This window comes from Cervus elaphus, chromosome 33 (assembly GCF_910594005.1).
Source record: "Cervus elaphus chromosome 33, mCerEla1.1, whole genome shotgun sequence".
In the NCBI taxonomy this organism is placed as follows: Eukaryota; Metazoa; Chordata; class Mammalia; order Artiodactyla; family Cervidae; genus Cervus; species Cervus elaphus.
Window position 1 is genome coordinate 26766531 of NC_057847.1, and position 23015 is coordinate 26789545.

General features: G+C 38.2%; 1 protein-coding gene across 3 annotated transcripts in view; it reads right to left on the reverse strand.

Annotated features, from left to right (window-relative positions):
• The window catches only part of MAP3K20 (mitogen-activated protein kinase kinase kinase 20), a 163029-nt gene that overhangs the window by 49304 nt on the left and 90710 nt on the right, over window positions 1-23015 (reverse strand). For all 3 annotated transcript variants that reach the window (XM_043894834.1, XM_043894835.1, XM_043894836.1), the window contains exons 8-11: window positions 19345-19431; window positions 13741-13815; window positions 7859-7965; window positions 266-401 (exon numbers count right to left, since the gene is read on the reverse strand). In XM_043894834.1, the coding sequence (XP_043750769.1) occupies window positions 266-401; window positions 7859-7965; window positions 13741-13815; window positions 19345-19431 (405 nt within the window). The remainder of the gene's footprint in view (window positions 1-265; window positions 402-7858; window positions 7966-13740; window positions 13816-19344; window positions 19432-23015) is intronic.

Sequence of the window (23015 nt, forward strand, 5' to 3'; positions counted from 1 at the left end):
TTATTTTTGTAATTCTAACATACACACACACTGACAGAGTAACAGTTCTCAGGGACAGAGCCAGAAACAGGATAAGCTTTTCTTCTAAATTTCTGGAAGTTTGTTAATCGAAAAGAGATAGGAAGCGCTGCTCAAGTATAAACGCAGGTCCTCTCATCACAGCGCCAGGCGGCAAACCAGGCGGCGGCAGGGGAGGAGGCGCCATGCTGCCATGCTCAGCCAGTCTCCCGAGTGGGGGTCAGCGAGCCCCGCGGGGAGCACTCACCGGGGTGTTGGACTGCTCCGTCAGCTTTTGCTCCCACATCTTCAGCCGTCTCTCTCGCTCTTTGAGCTCCTGCTCTTTAAAGCTGAGGTCACGTTCTAGTTTCTTCAGTCTCTCAAGAGTTGCTTCAATTTCACACCTGCAGGAGGACATCACTGGCTTAAATCGCAACTTTGCTCAAGAGGTGTTATGTGCTGAGGGGCCCATCATGATGCTTAATCAAAGGAAAAGGCTAAAACCTGTGCTTTGAAACCAAACAGTAAACAGCGAGGGGAGCAAACCAGTCCATCCTAAAGGAAATCAACCCTGAATATTCATGGGAAGGACTGATGCTGAAGCTGAGTTCCAATACTTGGTCCACCTGATGCAAAAAGCTGACTCATTGGAAAAGACCCTGATGCTGGGAAAGACTGAGGGCAAGAGGAGAACGGGACGACAGAGGATGAGATGGTTGGATGGCATGACTGACTAAATGCACATGAGTTTGAGCAAACTTTGGGAGATAGTGAAGGACAGGGAAGCCTGGAGTGCTACGGTTCATGGGGGCACAAAGAGTAGGACACGACTTAGTGACTGAAAAACAACAACAACAACAAACTAGCAAAGAACAGGACATCTTTCATATCCTTCAAAATCAACATATAAACTAGCTTGGAAACAAGTTTGGAATACTTTCTCAAAGCAGTGAAGAACCACTGTCTAGGGCCTGAGCCATGGAACTGGTGTCCTGGTTTAGTCATTTAATAAATGCTCATAGTCCTCTGGCTCTATTGTATATCAGCTTATCTTATATTCATTACAGTCCCAAGAAACAGGTATTGATCTTGCATAGAGAGAGATGGGAAAATGACACTCTGGTTAGATGATTACTGTCCCTCCACTCAGAAATTCACCTTAGCCTATTCACTGGCTGAGTAACTCCAGCAATCTACGGATTAACCTGACTCAGTTTTGTCAGCTGTATGGGGTGGTGGTTACCTTTTATCGGGACCCTGCAAACTGCCTGATCCTAATAATTGTCTGGGCAAAACATACCACACAACATAGATTCCTAAGACCCTTCCTCCGAGCTCATGATTGAGTAGGGCTGGGTAGGGCCTAGGAATTTCCATTATTTGATATGAGTTTGTTTTTACAATCAGGCAAGTGTGAGAAACCCTGGATCAGATGAACTCTAAGGTTCATTTTAACTCTAATAATTTTAAAAGCAAGTTAGTTCCTTCCCAGACTCTATGCGCTGACCCGCCTCACCACCTGGAACAATATGTCCAGTTACAGAAACCTGTCCTTGACGGAAATTAAAGCTGGTAAGATGGCTCAGTGTAAGTTTTTTTCTCCTTCAGGGCTACTGTTAATGCTTAGGTCTAAACTTATGCTCCGAGAGTTGTAAGTTCTTTCCCGTGAGTTTCTGCAGACCTTCTGAGGAAAGCAACAGTAATGAGAGACTGCGAGCAAGGAGAGACAGGGAAGAAGAGAGGACGGGGGAGAGGAGGACGCAGAAGGAGGAAGGGACTGGGGCGACGGGAGCTGCTGAGCCAAAAGCTGCTTCCAGGTGCCCTGAGACACACCTACCTACATGTCAGACTGTGCAATTCGGTTCGAGGTCTTGACTACGGAAGTTTGAAGCCCCCAGATCTAAGTTAATAGATGTATGCAGCCCAAGTCTGCCTTTTTTAGGGAAAATCAGAATAGATGGTAAGTAAATACATGAAAACAAAAAGGTGTGGGTATCACTTGACCAAATCCAACTCAGGGAACAGCTGCTGAGGTGGATCTGGACTTGGGTCACACATTTTACTTCCCAGGCTGTCTGCAGAGCAAGGGAGGCCAGGAAAGTAAGTGTAAAAGCATCTGTTGTCAACCCTCTGTCCCATTGAGTGGTGCCATTTGAAAGTTACAAAACCATGTAAGTCATACTAGAGTCCTTAAAGAAAGGCAGCAAATTGATCATCTTTTAGAATTATGACTGTATCATAAAATCCAAATTTTATATTTCAGACATAATATTATGCCCATTCACAAATAAGTGTTTTTATTTTTCAAATGGAGGACTGAGGGGAAAAAAGAAAAACTCAGTGTAGATCTTAGGTTAAACTTAAGCAACAGAAAGGAAAGAAAGAATGAGTCATCTTCAGTAAATAAGAGGGTGAGAAAGGAGGCGCAGAGCTGGGCACACGGGGCTCTGGGAGGTGGCAGGGGCCTGGCTGCTGTCAAGCCCTGTCCCAACTCTCCTGCCAGGGGGGCTGAGCTCACTGATGTCCTTTCTGATCAGGGTAAAATGGCCAGCACATTTGATTTCACTTGTAATTTAAGCCTAGGATTCATCTCGAGTTACAGCTCTGGGGGTGCACTCTGATTTTGAGCCCTTCTGGAAAACAGATCAACAGTTAAGTAAGCTAGGTAAGCTGAGAGCTGCTGCAGAAAAACACCGAATGAGCAGGCTTCCTCAGTCTGTGTCTTCAGGGTCAGCTCCCATACACGACTTTCCCAGAAGCCCTAGGATCCTGACAGCAACGATCTTATGCCGTAAGAGATGTAACCCCAATCCGGCTGCTGCTGCTGCTGCTAAGTCACTTCAGTCGTGTCTGACTCTGTGCGACCCCACAGATGGCAGCCCACCAGGCTCCTCCATCCCTGGGATTCTCCAGGCAAGAACAGTGGAGTGGGTTGCCATTGCCTTCTCCTACCCCAATCCAGAGGGCAACACAAAACAGCTGCTCCTCTGGCTGTCCCCTCTGTTTTTCTTGATGCATTTTTTGCATCAAATGCATTGGTTGATGCACTTATGTAATCTTCCTGTTCTGAAAATAAAGTTTGTATGTTTTAAGTTGATAGAAATTATGGTTTTTCTCTTAAACCAAATCCACTAAGATTGACTTCAACCAGTATCAGTTTTCCCTATGTCAGAAACAGGCAATGAACTATAATTATCTTCTTTTAATAGAAACTTACTTTGAAATAAAAGATCAATTCATAAAAGCAGCCATATTATATACATTACAAGATAAATAGATAATATATTATGATATTACACTTAGTGTTATATATTTATTAAATGACTTGTGCTAAATCCAAATCTCAAAGATTAATTTTTAAAAAATCTTTATGTTTTTTAAGAAAATATTTGGCTGTGCCAGATCTTAGCTGGGGCATGTGGGATCTAGTTCCCTCACCAGGGATGGAACCCAGGCCCCCTGCATTGGGAGCTCGGAGTCTTAGCAATGGGACCGCCAAGGAAGTCCGTGTATTTTGTTTTTAAGAAGGTGTGCTAGAGTGAGTATTTTGATCACCGAGGAAGAGTGCAACCAGCAGAGTGTTTTGCCAAGAGACAGGGACCTGGACAGTCTCCACAGTACCACGGAGCTCATTCAGTGCAGGTGACCACAGGCCTGCAGACAGTCACATGGGGCAATGAGAGCTGAAAACGTGACCAAGAGGACCACACTTTCTGTTCTTAATGTTCGTGGCCACTATTGCTAATCATAGGAAGAGAAATAAGATGAACATGTGATGAACAGGAAAGGCTCACTAGACACTAGATTTCTTTCCTGTCATTTATTAGGTTAAAGGAAAGGGCATAGTTGATGTGGTTTTTAATAATCTAGTCTTAAAAAGAATTTTCAGAATAGTCATTTAATTTTCTAAGACTAGATGCTTCATCTGGTTTACGTGTAGAGGAAGCTCCATCAGCAAACAAGCATTTGCCAGAAATGCCAGAGCAGGACAGGAGTCCAACTTCACTGAGACTTGTAACTTCCTACACATACTTTGGACCCTAGAAGCACGGTTTCAGGCACCAAATAAAAGTCAGCGGAAGGAGAGGAGCAGTCTGTTGAAATGTCCAGGTGACCTGAAAAAACATTTTCCTCTTTTCAACCGTTGGCACACAGAGTGGGGTCATTGTTTTCCCTAAGTCATCACCTAAAACCATCACGCCCTGTGATGCTTCTCGTTGTTACACGGGAATCAATCGAGTCAAGTGAACACTGCACGCTAATGAGCAGGTGGCCTGACAATGGCCACAAGGGCAAGGGCAGCACCACCAGTGTGTACCACGGCGGGCCCCCGGGGTCAGGACCCCTGGTTTCCGGCACTGGTTCTGTCTCACAGGTATGATCTCAGGCAGGTTGTCCAACCTGTCACTGTCCTGGGTCTTGTACCTGTGATGTAAGTTAGGGTTGCTGTGTGGATTTAAAAAGATAATCCAAATAAAGTACAAGCATCTGGTTAAGAATGTAATAACAATAGCTGTGTTCATTATTGTTACTCATTAGTATTATTATTCCCCACAGTTTTAATCAATTGCCAAATTCAATGAAAACAGCTCTGCTGCCTCTTAAAGTATAGTTTAGTGTTTCTGGTAAAGATACATATCCTTTCTCCAACTCTCAGGATTAACTAGCTCCTGAAACAGAGTCAATGAGGAAGCACTCTGGGCAACTGTTTGCCTTTTATTAAAATACATTAATGTATTACCAATTTTATTTCTCTCATCTTTTTAGCTTGAAGCATTAAAAAATATTTGTTATTCAACTAATCCAAGGCTATTGTAGAAAAAAAGATAATATTGAACTTTTTCTACTTTTTTCTATGTGCACATATATGTACATGTAAATATGTTTTTTATTTTAGAACAAATGAAATCATTCTGAACATACTGGACTGTAGCATTGATTTTAAAACCATTTATCAGATCTGTATATAAGACTCAACACTGTTTTGTGTATGGAGCTATCATAATTTTTTAAGTCATAAAAACCACACACACAAAAAACCAAATCAATCTTGTTTCACTTGAAGCTCACTTCCAGTTTTATAGTTCTAAAGGTTGTGATAAACAAATGTCCATACATTCTCACACAACATTCTCATTTATTTTCTTAGGGATGAAATGGCAGTGGGAGAGGTGTCTGATCTATACAGTCAAACTCCTCCAGAAAGGTATTTCTCCCCCAGAAAAGTGTGAGGAAGTTTACAACACTAGATATTTTCCTGATATAAATTTGTGCCAATCTGATGAATAAATTGTGTTCCCTTTTATTTGGCTGCTACATGAGGTTGAATACTTTTCACATGTTTATTGACCCTTTGACTTCTTTTTTTGTGAAATACCATTTCAGGTCCTTTAGTATGACATTTTAATTAAAATGTTACTTTAAAGACAGAAGTGGTAGTTTTCCAAGTGTAATCTGGGGGCTTATGAGAGCTTTTCAAAAGTTAGACTGGTTTTCAGAATAACATTAAGGCATGATTTACCTTTCTACTCTCATTCTCACAAGTATTGACTTTTCCACATGCTTCCTGACATGGGACAGCACCACAAGCTGAATGCAGAAGCAGGATTAATTATTGTTTTTCAAATGAATCAATAAGTACCTATTTAAACTTTTTTCTCAGTTCTGATTTTGAATGTAGTAAATACTGACAGATGTAACTCATTTAAACAAAAGCCCTTTGGAGTCCTCAATGATTTTTTCAGAGTGTAATGGAGTCCTGAGACTAGAAACTTTCAGAAGAACTGACACATCAACTAGGAAAAAAGCTGTAACAATATGGCATTTGTCTAGGAAATTTATTGATGGTGGGTATTGCTTTTGGTCTTATGGAGGTTTTGCATCTTAATACAGAAAACTTAGCAACTTCCCCCTATTTTCTGGTTGTATTGACATACTTTGAAGGCTCCCTAGCTCATGGATATTAATAGTAGTATTAAAATCCTACTAATCCTTTGGCTAACAGATCAAACAGCAGTTCCTCAGGGAATCCCTTTATTAAGCCCTCAGACTAGATTAGATTTCACGGTTTTATAGTCTCAGACCTCCAGCACTGTCCTGTCATAATACTTATCAAAATAGTCATGAAAAAGTTATTTGTATATTTGTATTTAGTAATCTAATATTAAACTCCAAGTGCACTGTTACTGTTCTGTTCATCACCAGAGCCCATACCTAAAGAACATCTTTTCCCAGCAAAGGTTTAATGAATATCTGAATGAATGAATATAAGAAGCACATCTATTAAAGCAAACAAGTCAACTTACATGTTTCTATCCTCTTGTGTAATATGGCGATGTCTTTTAAGATTATTACTACTATGGTATTTCCTTCTCCAAGTATTTGTTGAGCAACCACAGTGTTCAAGACATGTTCTAGATACTGCAGTTACAGTGATGAACAGAAGAGATGATCTGACCCTCTTGCATGTTAGCTAGCAAGACACGCCGTTATTAAACAACAGACTGCAGAACTACTTATTAATTTCAATAGAGGGTATGAAGGAGATGCTCTCAGGGCACATAAACTGGAACTTCAGTGGGTCTGGGGTCAGGACACACTTGCTTGAAGGAGAGCTGTTTTCAGCCACTATCTGAAGTAATATGAATCAGAGCCAAGTTGGGTTTGGGCATCACGGCTGGTATGCTGCTGAAATTGGATGAATTTTATACAGAAGAAACTGCATTTGAAAGGATTCTGTATGAGGGAGAAATAGACACATGTTGAAGGACCAAAGCCAAAAATTAAGGGGTAGAATGATACTCAAGATAAAGTAAGAGCACAGAGGGTGTCGTGAATCTTGTTTTTTGGCCTTTGTCCTTGGGTTATGGGAGCTCCTTATACTGATTTAAGGGAAGTGATCTGATTAGATGTGTGCTGATCTCTTACTGTAGGAAACAAATATTACTAACATGTTTTGTTAATTTTTTGAGCCCAGAACAAAGTCCTTCATACCTAGACTCTAGCAAACAGTATTACTTTTGTATTACTAAGTAAAAATTCATTTTAACTCACTGGTCCTAGAGATTCTCCAAGAATAAAAAATAAAGAAGGTTAGTGTAAAACACCAAACAGAAAGCCCAAAAAAACGTGCAACAGGACTAAACAACTCCGTCATTTTTAACTGCCTGTAGTATTCATTTGCTATCGGCAGGTGGCGTGAGGCGTCATGTTACTACCCATAGCTATCAAGAGCGGGGTGAGTTACTTAAATCTCTGCTGAGTCAGGGAGAAATAATGTCAGAGCCCAAACATGCTATTTATATTCGTACATCACGTGACCTGGCTCAAATGTCTCATCTTTGGCTTACTTCTTCCCGTCACACAATACAATTCTCTCATTACTAAGTTTGTTTACATTTGACAAAATGTAATAGGATTTATAACATTGAAAGTTTTATTTTAAAAGTGTTTTTACAGTCTCCCTACCTCTCCCATCAACAGAAAAAGTGCTCTGCCTATTTCCAAGCAGACAGTATTTTTATTTCTCACGGGACAGAGGCCAAAGTTTCCTAACAGGGAGTGTATACAGAAGGAATGTCTGGTAACTGCCTTTTGTTTCAGAAGATACTGTTTCAATATTCTTCCTAAATACTTAGATATATGATAAACCAACAAGCTTAGAGGAACACTGTTTGCTTACATATGAGATGGAGAGCTTATTCAATCTCCAAAATTTTTTAACATAAAAAACACACAAAAAAGCCCCAATTTCTAAGAAATTGGGACTGTCATCAAGTTCCCAGGTTCTCTTCCTGTCCGAAGCTAGTCACCCACAATCCCGTGCAGCCAGATGACGTAAACTGGGGTGAGAGGCACCTACCTCCATTCTGCTTTGTTGTGCAGGAATGAGTTACACTGGTCAGAAAGCTTCGAATCGAGTGACATGGACTCCAGGATTGAAATGATTTGCTTGAAAGAAGGCCGTTTCTGAAGAAGAAAAAAATAATCACTTGTTGGGACTTAGGAAAGTAGATCTTTAAGAGAAAATCCACAAGCATAGTAATAAGGTCAAATCACCATAACAAAATAAGATATGATGTAATATCCTGATTTTGTTCTTTCACAACTGTCAGACTGCATAGGAACCATACTTATTTTCAATCAATTATTCATAATAGGCTCAGATGTAATTTTTCTATTGTGTTATCTAAGGTTGGAATGCTTACAGTATTTTTCCAGGTAAGGAAAGTACTAATTAGTTCTCTTTGGGGTATGATTAAAGACTCCTGAAAGGAAAGAGTTAAGTCTTTTAGAAATCTATCTATGTGATAAAGCAAGCATAGTAAAAGTTAACAGTAGGGTCTGGGTGATAGGGGTCTTCCTAGCGGTGCTAGTGGTAAAGAACATGTCTGCCAATGCAGGAGACATAGAGACATGGGTTGATCCCTGGGTCAGGAAGATCCCCTGGAGGAGGGCATGGCAGCCCACTCCAGTATTCTTGCCTGGAGAATCCCATGGACAGAGGAGCCTGGTGGCCTATAGTCCATAGGGATGCAAAGAGTCGGACAAGAATGAAACGACTTAGCATGCACTCATGCCAACACTGGGTGATAGGTATACCAGTCCTCACTGAAAAATTCTTTCAACTTTTTTATAATAAACTGTTGGAGGAAAATTACTTATCAATCTATCAGAATTTATACAATTTCCTAAACCAGTTGCTCAGAGAAAAAATTCCCCAATTTTAAAGCCATCATAACTTCACTGTTCTCAATGTTTATTCCACAATATAACTAGCTTTGGTGCTAGGAAACTCTCAGGTACTGTTTACCAGAAATTGAAAAAGCAGTGGTTAGGTGTATTTCTTTAGCTAGCAAAAACTACCCTAGTCTATCTCTTTAGACTCTAGCCAAGGTGGAGACAAAAGGTTAAAACAAAAACGGAGAAAGATAATAAAAGGGTGATGCACATTCTCTCTTCATCACGCCTCATAATTATACCATTTCTGAACAAATTACAGTTGCAGCAATTAAAACACGCATTTTAATTTAGGAGCACAAAAACAAGAAGAAAGAATGTTGAGGTGGCTTGCTCTCAGGACTTGAGTGTTTCCTACATTAACAAAGGTAATTTTTTCTTAGGAATATAAAACTGGAATATTTATTCTGAGTTCTGCCATTATTGTCCTCTTTCAAGGGGTGTGTGTGTGTGTGTGTGTGTGTGTGTGTGTGTGTTTAAAAAAAGGGCGTAGGTAGTTAAATGTCACTGATGGTACATTAAATCTTGTAATAAGCAAAAAGTGCCTTAAGTTGGAAATTTGAAAAAATTATATTTGTCTTTGAATGTATTCCCATTTTAATTTCTCCATCAATGTGTTAGGTAGCAACAGGAAAAATGTTTTGTTTGTATAGGAGCTAATTATATAATACATATAGGATTTTCATTTTTCATGGAAAAGAAGCAGGAGGAGCTGACAAATTTTCAAAGAGTAATATTTTTCCCTACACTTAATCATTCTTGAGATAAGGTAAAACTTTTTTTGTAATTGGATGGCAAGTATCCCTGGAAAAATCTTTATTTCATATTTAGAATATGCTCCCAGATGGAAATTATCAAAGTGAACATTCAGAACATAGCAGCAATGTAGAATCATATGTTAATATTTCATGAGTATTTTGATCACAGAATACAACATGTGGTCTAGGATCTTCCTCCAAAGGGGCTTAGCTTCCTTTTATGTATTATGTAGGCTCTGCCTACTTAAAAAGGCACAACCAGAACCATTTATTAAGCATCTGTATACATTATTTGTTATCTTCATATTATAGGTAAGGAAGATCAGTCTGAGAAAAATATGAATTGCCCGTTATCACACAGGTAGCAAGTTACAGAACCAGGGTCTATTCTCTTAAATCCTTCAAAATATTTTATCACATAAGGGTAAGATATTACTTCCTATCAAACTTGGAGCTTTAGCTATTGCTTTGTCCTTTTTTAGAAATGTCATTTTAGAACTTGAACTAATACCCACCTTTACTTCCTTCTTTTCTTAAAAAAAAAAAAAAAAAAAGGTTTTCTTTTGAGTACCTGATCAAACCCATTGGAATGACCCAACATTTATCTAATAGCAGTTTTTTCTCTTGTACACATTTCTACCTCCTCGTTGCAAAAGAACATATTTCTACAGGTGAGCTGAACATTTTAATCTATGTGTTAATACTCTATAGACTCTAAGGACTGAAAATTAAAATAATTAAAATATGTTTTAACCAACTACTGCTGTATCTATGTGCATAGGGCTGGCACCAACTTCTGTTTGAACTGCTATATACTTCTAGCCAGAGAAGAACGCCCTGGTGGCTCAGATGGTAGAGTCTGCCTGCAGTGCAGGAGACCTGAGATAAATCCCTGGGTTGGGAAGATCTCCTGGAAAAGGAAATGGCAACCCACTCCAGTATTCTTGCCTGGAGAATCCCATGGACAGAAAAGCCTGGCAAGCCCGAGTCCATGGGGTCGCAAAGAGTCAGACACGATTGAATGACTAATCCTTCCTTCCTTCTAGCCAGAAAACTAAAACATGCCTCTCAGGAAATAAACCTTGGTCTGGCCACTTTAGTCAACAACAAATTGTACATCTACTTGCTAAATTTACAGAAGATGCTATAGGCAAACAAAGAAAAACTATCTCTCTTCCCTCATGGAGCCTGTAATCCATTTAGGAAGAAAAGATATTTTAAAAATTGCAACAGCACAAAATGAGGCAGTAGCCCAGATTGTGGTTCAGGAAAAGGAGTACTTAGTATGGGCAGGGGAGACAGGATAACTGGGGAAGGCTTGATGAGGTCATCAGGAGGGGAAAGCAAAGAAGGAAAAGAACATCTTTCGGGAATAAAGAAGGTGTGTAAGGTATGTCTAGAGGAGAGAGCAATGACTTAGAAATGTGAGCTGGAGGCATAATCAAATTGAATATAAAAGGGCATAATTAGTTGTATTAGAATAAAATGCCATGAATTTAGGAGACAAAAAAAACTGATCTAAACTTTCTTCATACTTCACAGTGCTAGAAGACAAGATTTCTCTGGTATTAAAGAAGCATCAGCTTACTACCTGTTAAAAAGATATGCCAGCTTCATGGCATCAGCTCTGGATCTAATGTCCTTATTGTGTAGGTGTTTACACTATCATTTAATTAATATACCATAAATGTATATTCTTAGAATTTTAATTAATGTAGTACAGAGTTACAGATTAAGAAATTAAAAACCTGCTTTGCATACTGAAATATAATTACAATTACAGTGATCTAGTTGCATTCATCTAATTTAGCACTAATAATTTCAGGTGAAATTTCTATTTGAGTATCAGAGAGAAAGGGCTTCCCTGATAGCTCAGCTGCTAAAGAATCCACCTGCAATGCAGGAGACCCCAGTTTGATTCCTGGGTCAGGAAGATTCCCTGGAGAAGAGATAAGCTACCCACTCCAGTATTCTTGGGCTTCCCTGGTGGCTCAGCTGGTAAAGAATCCACCTGCAATGCAGGAGACCTGTGTTTGGTCCCTGGGTTGGGAAGATCCCCTGGAGAAGGAAAAGGCTACCCACTCCAGTATTCTGGCCTGGAGAATTCCATGGACTATGTAGTCCATGGGGTTGCAAAGAGTCAGATACAACTGATCGACTTCCACTTTCACATCAGAGAGAAAAATACTACCCAAATGACCAAATATGCCACAATGGATATATAAGTGGTAGCATATGAAAAGACTGTATTTTAATCGTATAAAATAAATATTCTACAGAAAGCTTGCAAATAGCCACTTATAATTTCCACCGGATTAGTTGCAAAGTGCAGGCATTTCTCTTCATGCTTAAGAAGCCCCAGATTCTGCCAAATCACACATGAAAGTGGGGCCCACAGAGGGGCAAGACAGACCATTCAAAACCTATCAACTTTGTCAAAAAAATTCATAAAACAATAGTAATCCTAAACAAAAATACTAAACAGTTTAAAAATTGTTAAATTCTTTAATAAAAAAAAATAGTAAATGCAGGACTCTAAAAAGGGTGAAGGTCGTTTGACGAACAGGAGTGAGAGCGGATTGAGCCTGCTGGTTTATCGGGGCCAGGGTGAAACGCACAAGGCTGGGGAGAGGCGGTGTCTTGGTTCTGTGTCCGTTGCTGCACTACTGGCCACAATGATGTGCTTGGAGTTCAGCTGTTCTCACTTGTGGAATGGAACAGTGTGCTTTACTTACGATTCACCCTGAATTGTGTGATATTAACACGATTCCCATACTCACCAAGTGTTTCTGAGTTACTTCGTCTAGACAAACCACAGCTTTCTGTATCCATGGATTCAACCAACCAGAGTTCAAGTTGGCTGTTGAATGCGAGGAAGTGTAACCCCAGTTAGGGTGAAGGGAAGGATCGTGACTGAATCACCCCATTATATATAAGGGACTTGAGCATCCATGGATTCTACTGGGGTCCGGAGACCTCCCCTGAGGCGATGAAGGGAATGGCTGTGTGCGTTATTACCATTCATTCTTCTTGAAGGTCATATAGGGACTGGGTTTAAATTAAGGAGGAAATTCCATTCTCAAGTCTTTTTTTTTTTTTCTTTCTTTCTTTCTAGATCTATCTTTTAAAAGGTCAGTTTGTGATACACTTATTTCCATGAAAGACTGCAGAAATTTGAACTTTAAAATTTTAGTTTTCTTGAGTCTATCTCTCTTATTCTAATATTTCATCTGTGAAGACCCTTTTTATTTTTAAACTTTTTATTACAGCAAATTCCAAACATACCCCAAAGTAGAGAGAACACCCTCCATATAGTTATCACTCCAAAAATCATCACGGCCCATCCTACTTAATCTATACCATTGTTCATTTCCCTTCACTGTATTTTGAAGCAAATCCAAGACTCGCCTATCATTTTATCTATAAACACTTCTGTACGTATGTGACAGTCTTTTAAACCAATCTTTGCAGGGAAGGGAAATGGGCCATTTATGCTTGAATGTGATAACCACATGAGAGCCTCAATTTTGGAATTTTTCCAACTCTATTGTGATAGCTTAAAAAACATCACCGAAACTCCACAGGGAGTGCATATCGAGCTTCTCTAGAGTGCTACTTTTGCATGGTCTTTGGTTAGAAAGGCAATGTGGTGGTCGGGCTCTGTAGCGCAATGGATAGCGCATTGGACTTCTGGTGTAGAGAGGCAATGTGGGGTGGAGGGTTAAGTGCAGGGACTCACGTCACTCAGCTTGGGTTCCACCTCCAGCTCCACCACTTACAAGCTGCGTGGCCTTGACCTCACTACTTAACCGTGCCTCGGTTCTTCACGTGTAAAATGAGGATACTAACAATACCCAGTTCATAGAGATATTCTGAGAAATAAAGGAGTTGATATACTTAAAGTGTTCAGAACAGTGCCTGGTTTATAATAAGCATGGTCTGCTAGTATTTATATAACGTGAATGTGCAAGAGTTATTATTGAAGATTAAAAACAAGGAACAAAATTCTTTTTTACTGACTCAAGAATGCCAGAGTGCTGTAAGAAAGAGCCAGTAATGAGATTGTAGGTCTAATGCCAAGCAAATGTCAGCAGAAAGCCTTCACAGTCAATCTGGGGCTCAAAGGAGCAGCAACCCTGTTTTGCTCTGTAATGAATTTGATTAACCCACATTTTAAAAACTCAAAGCCAGACAATCAAGTGAGATTTCAGAACAACAACAACAACAAATATATATATATATATACCTTGGCATCAGCTTCCCAACACTGATGTAACAGTTCAGCAAAACTCCTGGGGCAACTGCTTGGAATGGTTAATCTCTATAAGAGAGAAAGAAAAAATAAGCCAAAACAAAACAAAATACAGGCATTTTCTCATTAAAGGAAGGAAATACTAATTGGAAGATATGAAAGAACTAATTTAGTAGCATACACAAGACATGAAATTTAAAACATCCTTTGATTAATATGTGACTGGAGAGAATTTATGTTTAGATTCATAGTGTCTAATCTCTAATGACACTTTACCTTTTCCTCCAAAGAGGAATCATAGTGGATGAAGAAATCAGGTTCAGAACAACAAATGCAACAAAATATAGAATCTGGTCAAAAGAAACTACAGTAGGAGAGGGGCAAGTTAGAACTTACATAAATCTAAACCATGAACCTATCACTGTATTTTTATAGGTAACTATGAAAATTGCAAATAGGCCAGGTAACTAGGAAACCAGTTAAACTTTGGCAATAGGTGTACAACTTCTGAAAACATCTTGAGCACACAGATAATTTACAGAAGTATTTTCTCAGTGGCAAATGAGACATTTTGAATGGATGACTCATCATGGCTTAGTTTTAGCCAAACCCATAAAACATAAGGACTTGATAGAACAAAGAATATAATGTGAAGACTAGTCTTGTTCTAACATTCTAGAGCAGTGCTTCTCATAGAACATGTAATTCTCCCAGAGGCAGTTTACAAATCTACAGAGACATTTTTGTTTTAAAGTCTGGAAGGTTGTACCTAGAGCAGGTCAAGAATGCTGACCATCTTTCAATATATCATAAAGCCTGATTAAAAATTCTCCTGCATTCCACCACATTTCAAATGCCCCATATGCATTCATGTAAGTAAGACAAGAAAACAATGAGCTTTATACTTTTCTGAACCTAGACTCTAACTTTGATTTATAAGTAGAGTATTTTTTGAATATTTTAAAAATACTCTGAACTTTCTATGAATGCAAATACTAAATGAAATAAATCAAGGGTATATTGATTTTTGCATTATTCATAACCTTACCATAATATTGGGAAAATCTTGCCTACAATATAGTGTTGCTCATGGTACTGGAATCATTAATACTCACAATAAACCATCTTTATTCTGCATTTGTAGCTGTTGAATTCTATTTATTTATGTGTAAGCATCTAAAAATGTTCCATTATCATCTCTACTGTCATCATGCCTGAGCATTTATACAGTGCAATACATATTTATTTCTTCCTTATATTACATTTAAAGCATGATGTTGACTTAAAATACAATGTGTGTAGTAGGCTGTATTACCACTGAATTTCCTTTCAGGGAAAAAGAGGGAGCATTAAATAGTTGTTATAAACAGAGTATTGAGTATGAAGGGGACTTCTCAGATCACTCAGTGGTAAAGAATCTGCCTGCCAATGCAGGAGACATGGGAGACTGGGGTTCGATCCCTGGGTCGGGAAGAACCCCTGGAGGAAATGGCAACCCACTCCAGTATTCTTGCTTGGAGAATCCATGGATGGTGGAGCCTGGTGGGCTACAGTCATGGGCTCACAAAGCGTTGAACACGACTAAGCGACTGAGCAGGCACTCACAGGTGTGACAGAGCTGAGAACCTCTGTAGTAGGAAGATCTTTTCTACAATGTTATTTGCCAAGGCGTTTTGCAGATAAAAAACTTAAAACAATTTCACTGGATTTGGAGGAGGCTACATATAAAACTAGAAAAATAGTTGTCTTGGCAAGATAACAGACAATCTGTATTTGGAATTAAAATCAGAAAACCAAAATAAATAAAACTTTAAAGCAAAGCTAAAAAAAAAAAAGGCAACTCTGCAAGTTAGAGACTACACTAAACATTTTTAAACCTCTGGTTTGGTGATTTCATAGACTACAGTAGGATGTAGTAAAGGGCACTATTATTTTACTGTAATGAGAACTGGAAACCTTTTCATGAGAGTAAAGAAAATCAAGAGTTTACTAAAAAAAAAGGTAAGATCGTTTGGGGTGGCAACTAATATAAACAGTGACTGCAATTATGTGACTGAACACACATCATGTGTATTGAAAGACAAGTTTTCCTAACTGGTAACATTTTCAATGTAACTTCAGCACATTTTCAAAGAACTGAAATGTGAACTGGCTGAATATAGGTGTGGATCTTTTCATACTGACAAACTTTTTAGATACCACAAGTGAGACATTAAAAAGGAGACATAATTATTTTAAATTATCTGACATGTTCAAATATCAGTTAAATCGAGACTCAGACACTATGTAAGGGATTATTTTTTTGCACTAAAAAGTACGTTAAAAGAGAATCTAAAATATTTAAGTGTGATTATATAACTGTGGGTATTCTATTAAAACATTGTGAAACAATCAGATATTAGCACCAGGTTTGCAACACTACTTAAAACTTAAATATTTAAAAATAAAAGTTTCAAATTGAAAATTAAAATAATTCCCAATCACTAAATTAGGCATGACATTTTTTTTAAAGATTATATTCTTTTTTTTGCACTATTTTCTACATAAGATGCAATAATTATTTTTTAAGTCAAGTTTATTATCTTTTTCTAAAGTGTAGTCAAGAAAAATGGATTAAGTTCTTGAGGATTTCCATGTTAGTAAAGAATAGTTGTTTTGCTACTTAGAATAAAACACATTTATGTACTTGAAAAGATGGAGTTATACTGCCAGGACATTCTGAATGACTACTAATTGAGTTTTATGGAAAGTCCAATGGCATACAGACATACCTGTAAGATTTAAAAATTAGTAATACTCTCTTAACTTCCTGTCTTCTATAATGGTTCATTGTTTGCTTTGTAAAGTTTAACAGCATTTTGTGGATTATAGCTTCAATAGAATTTAATAATAGAAAAAGTTATTGTTTGAAGACCTTATTTCATTATTAGGGGTTTGGAATCAAAGGCCTTCAGATATAATTTTTAGAAAGTATTGATCTTCCTATAGATGCAAAAAGCAATCCTAAATGGTGAAAACAAATAAGCTCTAGAGTCTAGTTAAGAGTAATGTATCAGTGTCAAGTTTCTGGTTCTGATATTTTATATATATATATATATATATATATATATATATGTCTCACGAGTGGGGGAAGCAGAGCAAAGGGTACACAGAATTCTTTGTAATATTTTTGCAACTTCCAATGAGTCTAGGATGACTAGCTCACATTTAAAATATCTCCCTGAAAGTTTAAACATGTCATTCTTTATTTAAATGAGGCCTTTGAAAAACAGTTACAGCTTTCTCTTTTCAACTCAATAGCCCAAGCTATTCCAGAGCAAAAATAAATAAAATAAAATAATTACAAGTTGAAGGGATTTTTATAAATTATATTTAAGTCAAAGTCTCAATTTTATTATAAAATAAATCCTTGGGAATTATTTTAATGCTATCTCAACAGAATTTGTTTTGATAATAAGGGCCACTATTTATGAGGTGAAATGAAGACATCTTCTTGAATGATGACAATGGAAACTACATTTGAACTTAATTTCCATATTTCTGATAAATGAAACAAATGTGCAGAATGAGAATGGATAAATACCCTTGTAGCACCCAATCTGCATTTGGTTCACTAGAAAGTTGAGAAAATATATTTCACCATGTGGGTTTCTTTCAACTGACTATTATATTTAATAAATACAATAGGGGAGGCATTTGAATAGTCTCCATCTGTTATTAGCTGATTATCAGATCACCCCATGGATAAAACAGTACACTCCAGGGGATTCCCTAGAGAGAAACAGGGAGATGGCCTCCTCATGCACCCATTGAGGAGGTCCTGAAGGCTATTTATGGGGGATTCTCAAGCCTCAAGTCAACTACTCAAAGGCAGCTTCTAAATTCATTTTTTTCTTCAGCTTTAAAAGTCCTTGATGGATGCTCCAATATTTTCAAAGTGCTTTAGATTCACAGCTATTCTGCCCTCCTTTAGATGAAATATTATTTAAAAATATTAATTACTCTGTCTTATACATATTTGGAGAGTTCAGTCAGCTTTAAAATAAAATTTCCTCCTACTTTATTCTGAAATGATACAGAGGAAAAAAATGACATTGAATATTCTGCTCCAAAGTCAACAGAAGGTCAATAACCTTCTTTACTCTATTTGTCAACCCAGAACTAAATGTCTAATCATCTCACTGGCAAAAGAAACTGAACAGAAACAAGTGGGTTCTCATACCATGAAAATAATCAGTTACACTGTGTGTGAGGTCTGATTGAATAGCACACTAGGAAAAACCACCACATTTAATTAAAACAGAACAGCCTCTGTGAAACAATGAGTAATACACATTCTTAAATATTACCCCTTTTCATTTTTCTTTAAATTGGCAGCTCTCTCCCATCAACTTCAGCTATCATGAACACTTCGTCCAATCTCAATGGCTCAGGAGGACAAATTAATAAGGTAACTGTGGATTATGTGATATAAATATGAAAACTTGGCTTCTCTCAGTCAATAGCAGCTTTTTGATTGATCTAGTTTGTTCCTGCACTCACCATGGAGAGCAGATCAATCTAATTCTTTTAAGGCATTAAAAAGGGAATATTACTACATATTCACCTTTTTGCAAATTATTTTATCCTAAGGCTGCACCCTTCCCTTTTGTGGCGGGCACAGATAAGATGTGGAAATGAAGTTTTGTGAAATAAAGTTGTTTTGCAGTGTTGCAAAGACAACTGCGTGCTTCCATCACTTGATCTAAGTTCTCATAATACCTTGATATTGGATGCTTCATCTTTATGCTGAGAATTTCCATGGCTGTGCGTTTCAGTCACAATTTTAAACCTTTCAAAATGTAGTTGCTCTCTTTGATATGAATGTACCATGTTCTCTGATGTAGGCTCATAGGTCCAACTAACTGAAAGCCTCAATTTGTGGGAAGAAGAAAAGCGAGGCTGGGGACACAGCACAAACGCTGTTTACGCCACTGAAGTTCTTTTGAAATGGAAAGGCTCTGCATGAAGAAGGGAACAGTTATGCCACTGCCTCGCCAATTCCAGTGAGGAGCTCATCTTCAATGTAGTGTTCAACGTAGGTGGCAAAACTGTAATTTTTCCCTTTTTTGAAACTATTTTTTCTTCTTTTATTTTTGAAATTCTCATCTAAGCGACAGTTTCTTGTACTATAGTGACTCCTGCTGGGAGAGGTAAGTTGAAGTAGCTGAAGGTCTCTTACAGATATATCAACTCCCGGACAGTAAAAAAGATGTCCTAAACGCAGGAGATGGAGTTAAACTGTTCCCCTACCTTGGACGCAATGGCTTCTTTCATCACTAAGAACAAACCCCTAGGTTTTACAATTGAGACTGAGAAACTAGTACAGTACTTGTACAATTTTTGATCTACAGCATCACGACGTGAAGCTGCAACAATTAGATGTAAAGGGTCCATTCATGAGGAATAACATCACTTTGACCCTTTGTGTTAGCTCCTACTGCTAATCTTTCCATAAGCGTGAACTTACTTTCAATTTGAAGAAGATGAAAAAGTCTTTTGCAAAACCCCAATACTGTTTTCTGATCTATGTACCTGAATGGGGAATCGTAGTCTTACCTCGTTTTTTTCCACTACAAGCCAAGCTACTTGTAATCCTTCCAAACCTTTAAAGGGGACCTCCCTTGTTAGCATCTCCCAGAGAACCTGGAACAAAAAGGAAATGGAATTTTATTCTTGTACTTTATATTTTTGGTATATTACTGAAACTTTAACATTTAACTGTATCCAATTACCAGACACAGCCAACTCCATCTATAGAAACTTGGGCAAAACATATATATTCATGCATAGGGCTTCTTCCATATATTTCATACATGTACATATATTTTGTTGTTGCTGCTGTTCTTTTTTATTTTAAAAAATCCACTTTAGGAAGTAGAATATATAGATCCGGGCTTAAAATTTTATGAAACCGATGTGCTTAAGTGATTTAACTGTATTTTGTAAATTAACAGAATTCTCATGGATCACCATAAACTAGATTTTACACTTTGTTAGTCAAAACTCTTTGCACCTTCAATCTCTGATAAATTTCTCTATAAGAAAATAACTGGAAAAAAAAAAAAAGAAAATAACTGGGAATTCAAACATATTTTCAAAGCTTCAATAACAGTCTCATTAAAAAGAAAATTGAGCCCCAAATGCAAATCACTGGCTAAACCACTTAGTCCACAATGGTAGATACTTGCAAAACTAACATTTAGATTTTGTGTTTTGGAGAAATCTTTCTCAAAATGAGTCAGTCTAAGGGATTTATTTTCATCCACCTATGATATAATTTATTATATTATATTCTAAAATGTAATAAACACCTATGTACATATATAGGCTGTATGCATGTGCATGTGTGTGCAAATGTATGTATATGTTATCTCTGCAATCCTTGAGATTAGCATGATTAATAAATTCCCACTGGAATGCTGAAACAAAGCAAATTGATGTGGGAAATGCTGAAAAAAGCCAATGATTTTGTATTCTCTTTAAACTCTGAGTCATGGAGATTTTTGCTGCCAAGGTAGGTCAATGGTAAAGAATCTGCCTGTCAATGCAGGAGACATGGGTTCAATCCCCGGGTTGGGAAGATCCCCTGCAGCAGAAAATGGCAACCCATTCCAGTATTCTTTTCTGGAAAAACCCATGGACAGAGAAGCCTGTCCAGCTATAGTCCATGGGGTCAAAGAGTCAGACACAAGTTAGCAAGTAAACAACAACAACAATGGAGATTATTACATTCTGTCACTTTATTTATACAAATGAGTATCCAGATTTGAGTCTACGGATACTTTTGTGAAGTGCAAAAACAATTACAATTTTATCAATAATAGCATAATAATAACAGCCACTATCATTTATTGAGTGATTCTATTCCAGGTACTCTGTTAAGCCTTTAGGTATGCTATCATGATTAATCTCAGTCCCATCAGATAGATATCTTTCTCATTGTATAGATGAGGAAACTAAAGCTTAAGGAAGTTAAATAAACTTGCCCTAAGGCATTCAGTTATCAGGTGACAGAGCTAGAATATGAACTTGCTGTCTTACCCTGAAAGTCAAGGCCTCAACAATAGATAACTATAGAGATGGAAGAAACAAGAGTGCAACAGGCCCTAGTTGAGGTAGGTTTGGAGCCAAGGCAGAAGCAAAGACACACGGCACCTATGCTTGACATTTCTGTTGTTCTGAAAACAAAAACTCATTTCTAAATAAGAATGCAGACTGAGAATATACACTCCACTCACGCCAATCCGATATCCACTCTTTCCTCACCCAGTGCTCAGTCTTACTCGAGCCATAACATGTTAAATGAGTTCTGGCTAATATACTAAGATAATTAGCAGGAAAATCAGGGAAATTGGCAGATGCTGCTCAAGCAGGAGAAAAATAATTCCCTGAAGCTTCTTTGGGCTTTTAATCAAGTGTGTAAGGTACTTCTTTAGAAGAGCTACTGCATAATTCTGTTCAAGTCACAGAAGTGATTAGGAAAAGGTAAGGGGCACCCCAGAAGGGGCTGATTCGCGCAAATGCTGGAAGTACAGGAAAGGTGGGAGCCAGAGCAGGTACGTGGTCGCCTGACACGGGGCAGTGGGTGGGGATGGTGGTGGTGGAGATAGGCAGGAACAAGAGGGCTGAGCAGGAAATGAAGCCCCTCGATGTACTGCCGTCACTACTTCCTGGTGTTGGGGTTGGGAGGGGCAGGGGTACAAAGAGCAAGAAAATGAAGGGGGTTGGCATTCTCTGGAAAGAATGACTCTGCCTCAAATGCCCAGGACACCAAAATGTTTAGATGAGCAGCCTGGTGCCTCTCCTTTCAGAGTCTGGCCTTCTGACCTGTCTGCACAATACACCCCTCCCCAACCCCCCCGCCAACACACACACAAAAGCTGCTTGGGTTTTTTGTGGGGCAAGATGCAGAACTAAGAGCCTGGGGAATGACACCAGAGAAAGATTTATGCCATTCTTTATCCCAAAATATTCCACTGGGAAGTGTCCAAAAATCTAATAGGATCAGAGTTATATTTCTCCAAGGGTTCCAATCCTGGAAAAAATAAGATGGTTTCAATCTATTCCCTCCTGTGTCTCTAAAGACCTACCCCAGGGAGTAGCCACCTAATGGATGTGAAACTGGCAAGAGTGGCGTCCTGAACTGCTGGATCCTGAAGCCCAAATGAGATCTTGAGTTGAATTCCAGGGTCAGCGCATCTCATGATTCCCTATTATTTATTTGCCAGCTTCAGAAATGTATCAAAAAGTAGGTAATGTGAGATAGGGCAACAGCTTTTCTTACTGAGCAAAATCACATTTGGCACAAAAAAAGTAACTTAGTTGAGGAAATCACTTAGAGGTCTAAAAATATATTAAACTATGCCTGAAAATATCAGTTATGGGGATGCAGGCCAAACATTATTGTGATCTTTCACCTTAAAAATATTTTCCAACTCATGTTATATTGAGACATCCCTACATTTAAACTGGGCTTGCAAGGAAAATTTCTATTTTCAGCTTACAGAAGAGAAACTTGGACAAGGCTGTGTACTTTTCCTGCCTTTTCTTTTACAAACAATGGAAAGCCATTACCTGAGCTGGGTGGTTCTGGAACAGGGCTCACAGACAAGCGAAGCCGTGATGCTCACTCTGAAGCTGCTCTATTTTCAAAACTGGTTTTGGCTGAGAAGCTTTGGAGCAGGTAATCCTTTCTGCATTGCCATTGGGAAAGCTTTGTTTTTAAAGAGTGGTTAGGCCTTGGGTTCTCAGAACGCTTATTCTTCAATGATTCTGGCTTTCCTGAACTCTTCTTTTTTGTGGATAATATCCTAAACACTCCTTCAAGAGAAGTCATCAGAAGAGGACAGAAAAAAATCTACTTCCTTATAAAATACAAACAATGGCCTGCCTAGTGAAGTTTACCAGTGTAGAAGCAAGGATCACAAGATCCATTTCTGGCATTTCACCAGCATGTTTATTTTAAGGCTGTACAAGGCTGGCTAGTCTCACAATGTGTTAAGAAGAGCCAAAGGTTAATTAAGCTGCAGAGGGCCAGGGACTTTAAGTCTATGAAGGGGTAAATTCTTACAGCAAGTCTGAGAAAGAAAAATAAAAAGTAAAAATACATTGGGGTTTTATGGGTGGGTTTCAAAAATGACAACTGTTTTTTATGGTCTTATTCATCTGCATGTGACTGCTATGTGAGTAGGGGGGCTCAATGAATGGAACTGACTTCTAATGAACTA